A 2,747-nucleotide genomic window follows, 5' to 3' on the forward strand; every position below is an offset into this window, starting at 1 on the left:
TAATAAACTTTCGAACTTAGCAATTTTGTCCAAATTCCTGATTTACGAGAACAATTTACATAAAGTAACTAAATGTGTAACTCTTCTAACTAAACCTTTTACTTAATCCAAGCGTACACTTTCTTTAAGTTTAATCTATTCTCGATTCACTCGTTCGCCTCCAAAATTTTTTTTCCGTGTAGGGTTGAAAAGCATGTATTCCGCGAAAAATGTAAGATATCACTCATATTAAAATGCAATAATTTTTCAGAAACTGTTAAGAAAAACAAAACAAAATACAATTGCAGAAGAAGTTGTTTAATTAATTTTTGTTATATAAGTTTTTGAATTTTTTATTAAAAATAGTGTTTTTTTATTTGAAATGACATCATCAGGAATATCATTTTGAATCTTAAAATGATAGACAATCCATTTTTTGCAGAAATATGATTTTTGATACGGCAACTACTTTCAATCAATAAAATTCTGACTGAATAAACAAAACTATAGTTGGCTAAAACTGTTATTAAAAAATTTTAAACTTTGCCTACGTACACTTTTTTGCAAACTTTTGTAATTCTTAAGTCACATACCTTTCTTACAAGAATAAACTATGTTATTAATGTGAACAGAAATTCACAAATAGAATGAAGAATAAGCCAACAAAAGTTATTTTCTTCTGCGAATTTCTTCTGCCTTGCACGTCAAGTCCTACGTATCTCAGGACTGAGAATTTCAAAAGGAGGGATGCAACCGATTTTAAAATCAGTGCGTGGTCATGCAAACCATGTATCAACCAGGTCACAGGTTAACAAGATTAGACAAAACTCGGCGGTATAAAAGACCAGCCCGGTGTCTCAAACATCACCCTGCTAACAGTGGTAGAAGTGAGCTTAACGGAAAAAAGTGCATAGCTCGACCAAGATGCTGCGGCTTTCTTTGGTGCTGATTCTATCAGCGGTGTGTCTCTCCGAAGGCTACCAAGATGTCCATACTGCAGACATGGACTTCCTTCACAAACAGAAAAAACTTTTCGAACTTATGTTCTTCGCTGATCAGAAAGTCCTCGCTGATTCAGAATTCTTTGAAGTTGGACGCAACTATGACGTCGGCACCAACATGGAATACTACACTGACAAGGTAATTTAATTTTTTCACATTCTCATTCTTTTCTAAGAAAATCATAGCCATTATTTTTTATAAAAAGTTTCAAGTATCTAATGCTCTAAAATGTGTTTAAACTCCTATAAGATCAAGTACATCCAACTATTTAAACGCTTGATATCTATAATCCAAAGAATTAAGATGTACTGCTGATTACCAAACACTCCTTCAGTTTCGTCAGAACAATTTTTTAATCCAACATGTTTACTATTTTCAGAGTGTGGTTAGGGAGTTCCTCTTTCGCTTCAAGGAAGGTAAACTCGATTATGGAGTGTTGTTTACACCCTACAACCTCGAAATGGTAGAAGACATGCTAGCCCTTTATCGTCTGTTTTACTGCGCCAAAGACTTCCAAACCTTCTACAAGACTGCTTGCTGGGCACGTATCCACGTGAACAAATACATGTTTGTAGATGCTTTCTATTCTGCTGTTATATACAGAACAGACTGCAAGTTCATTCGCCTACCAGCTCCTTTTGAAATCTTCCCACACCTTTACTTCGACTCTAGAATCATCCATGAGGCACACAAAGTGAAAATGACCCATGGTAAGTCTACAGAATTATTTCGAAAATCAACAATTAGCCAAGTTTTCTTAGCTTAATGAATAATCTTTTCCAGGTGGATTCTCCCACACCTACGACGTTGGCATGAAGCACGGAGTTATGCATTCTGGAGACACATACCTCATCTACTCCAACTACTCTGGTGTCTGCATGAAGCCTTATTACGACCCAGAATATAAACTATCCTACTTCTTCGAAGACGTCGGTCTTAACAGCTACTACTACTACTTCCGCATGATCTTCCCATTCTGGATCGAAACCAAGAACTATGACCTCCCCAAGGAATTCCGCGGTGAATTCTACTACTACATCCACAAGCAACTGATGTCTCGTTACTACCTTGAGCGTCTCTCCAATGACTTAGGATCTCTTAGACCATTCGACTGGTACGAAGGCAAATTCCCAGGCTTCTACTCCAACCTCATGTACCCCAACGGTGTTGCTCTCCCCAAACGTGACGAATGGTTCGGCGTCCCACCATACAAAATTGACTACTTAAAGGTAAGAATCTCACCACATCTAATAATCCTAAATCGATAGTCGTCCTAAACCTATAATAAAATTTATCTACAGAAAATCGACTTGAGAGAGAACCGCATTTTCGAAGCCATTGACTCTGGAATCGTGATTGACGAGTTTGGCAAACAATACAACATCTACACCCCCGAAGGCATCAACATCCTCGGAAACCTCATTGAAGGAAACCGAGACACCTTCAACTACAAATACTACGGATCCTACGAAATTTTGGCCAGGAACTTCTTCGATTACAACTGCGAATATACTTGCAAGAAATGGTACATTCCTGGATCTCTCCAGACCTTCAGTACTAGCATGAGAGACCCAATGTTCTACAGGATCTACGACAAGATCCTTTACTACTTCCAACGGTATGTCTGGTCTAATATATTGCAAGTTGCGATTGAGAGACAAATGTTAGCTTTTCCTGAACGTAAACCTTCATGCTTTTAGCTACAAGGAGAACCTGAAACAGTACACCCAGACTGACTTAGTCCACTCTGGCTTTAAGATCGAATC

At 37.8% G+C, this 2,747-nt stretch overlaps 1 protein-coding gene across 1 annotated transcript in view; it reads left to right on the top strand.

The window, feature by feature from the left end:
* Nucleotides 1-868: 868 nt before the first annotated feature.
* Nucleotides 869-2,747, top strand: part of LOC117169849 (arylphorin subunit alpha-like) — a 2,773-nt gene continuing 894 nt past the window's right edge. The window contains exons 1-5 of the mRNA XM_033356358.1: nucleotides 869-1,119; nucleotides 1,361-1,691; nucleotides 1,765-2,210; nucleotides 2,283-2,599; nucleotides 2,682-2,747. Of these exons, the coding sequence (XP_033212249.1) occupies nucleotides 904-1,119; nucleotides 1,361-1,691; nucleotides 1,765-2,210; nucleotides 2,283-2,599; nucleotides 2,682-2,747 (1,376 nt within the window). The 5' untranslated portion in view covers nucleotides 869-903. The remainder of the gene's footprint in view (nucleotides 1,120-1,360; nucleotides 1,692-1,764; nucleotides 2,211-2,282; nucleotides 2,600-2,681) is intronic.

This window comes from Belonocnema kinseyi, chromosome 3 (genome assembly GCF_010883055.1).
Source record: "Belonocnema kinseyi isolate 2016_QV_RU_SX_M_011 chromosome 3, B_treatae_v1, whole genome shotgun sequence".
Classification (NCBI taxonomy): Eukaryota; Metazoa; Arthropoda; class Insecta; order Hymenoptera; family Cynipidae; genus Belonocnema; species Belonocnema kinseyi.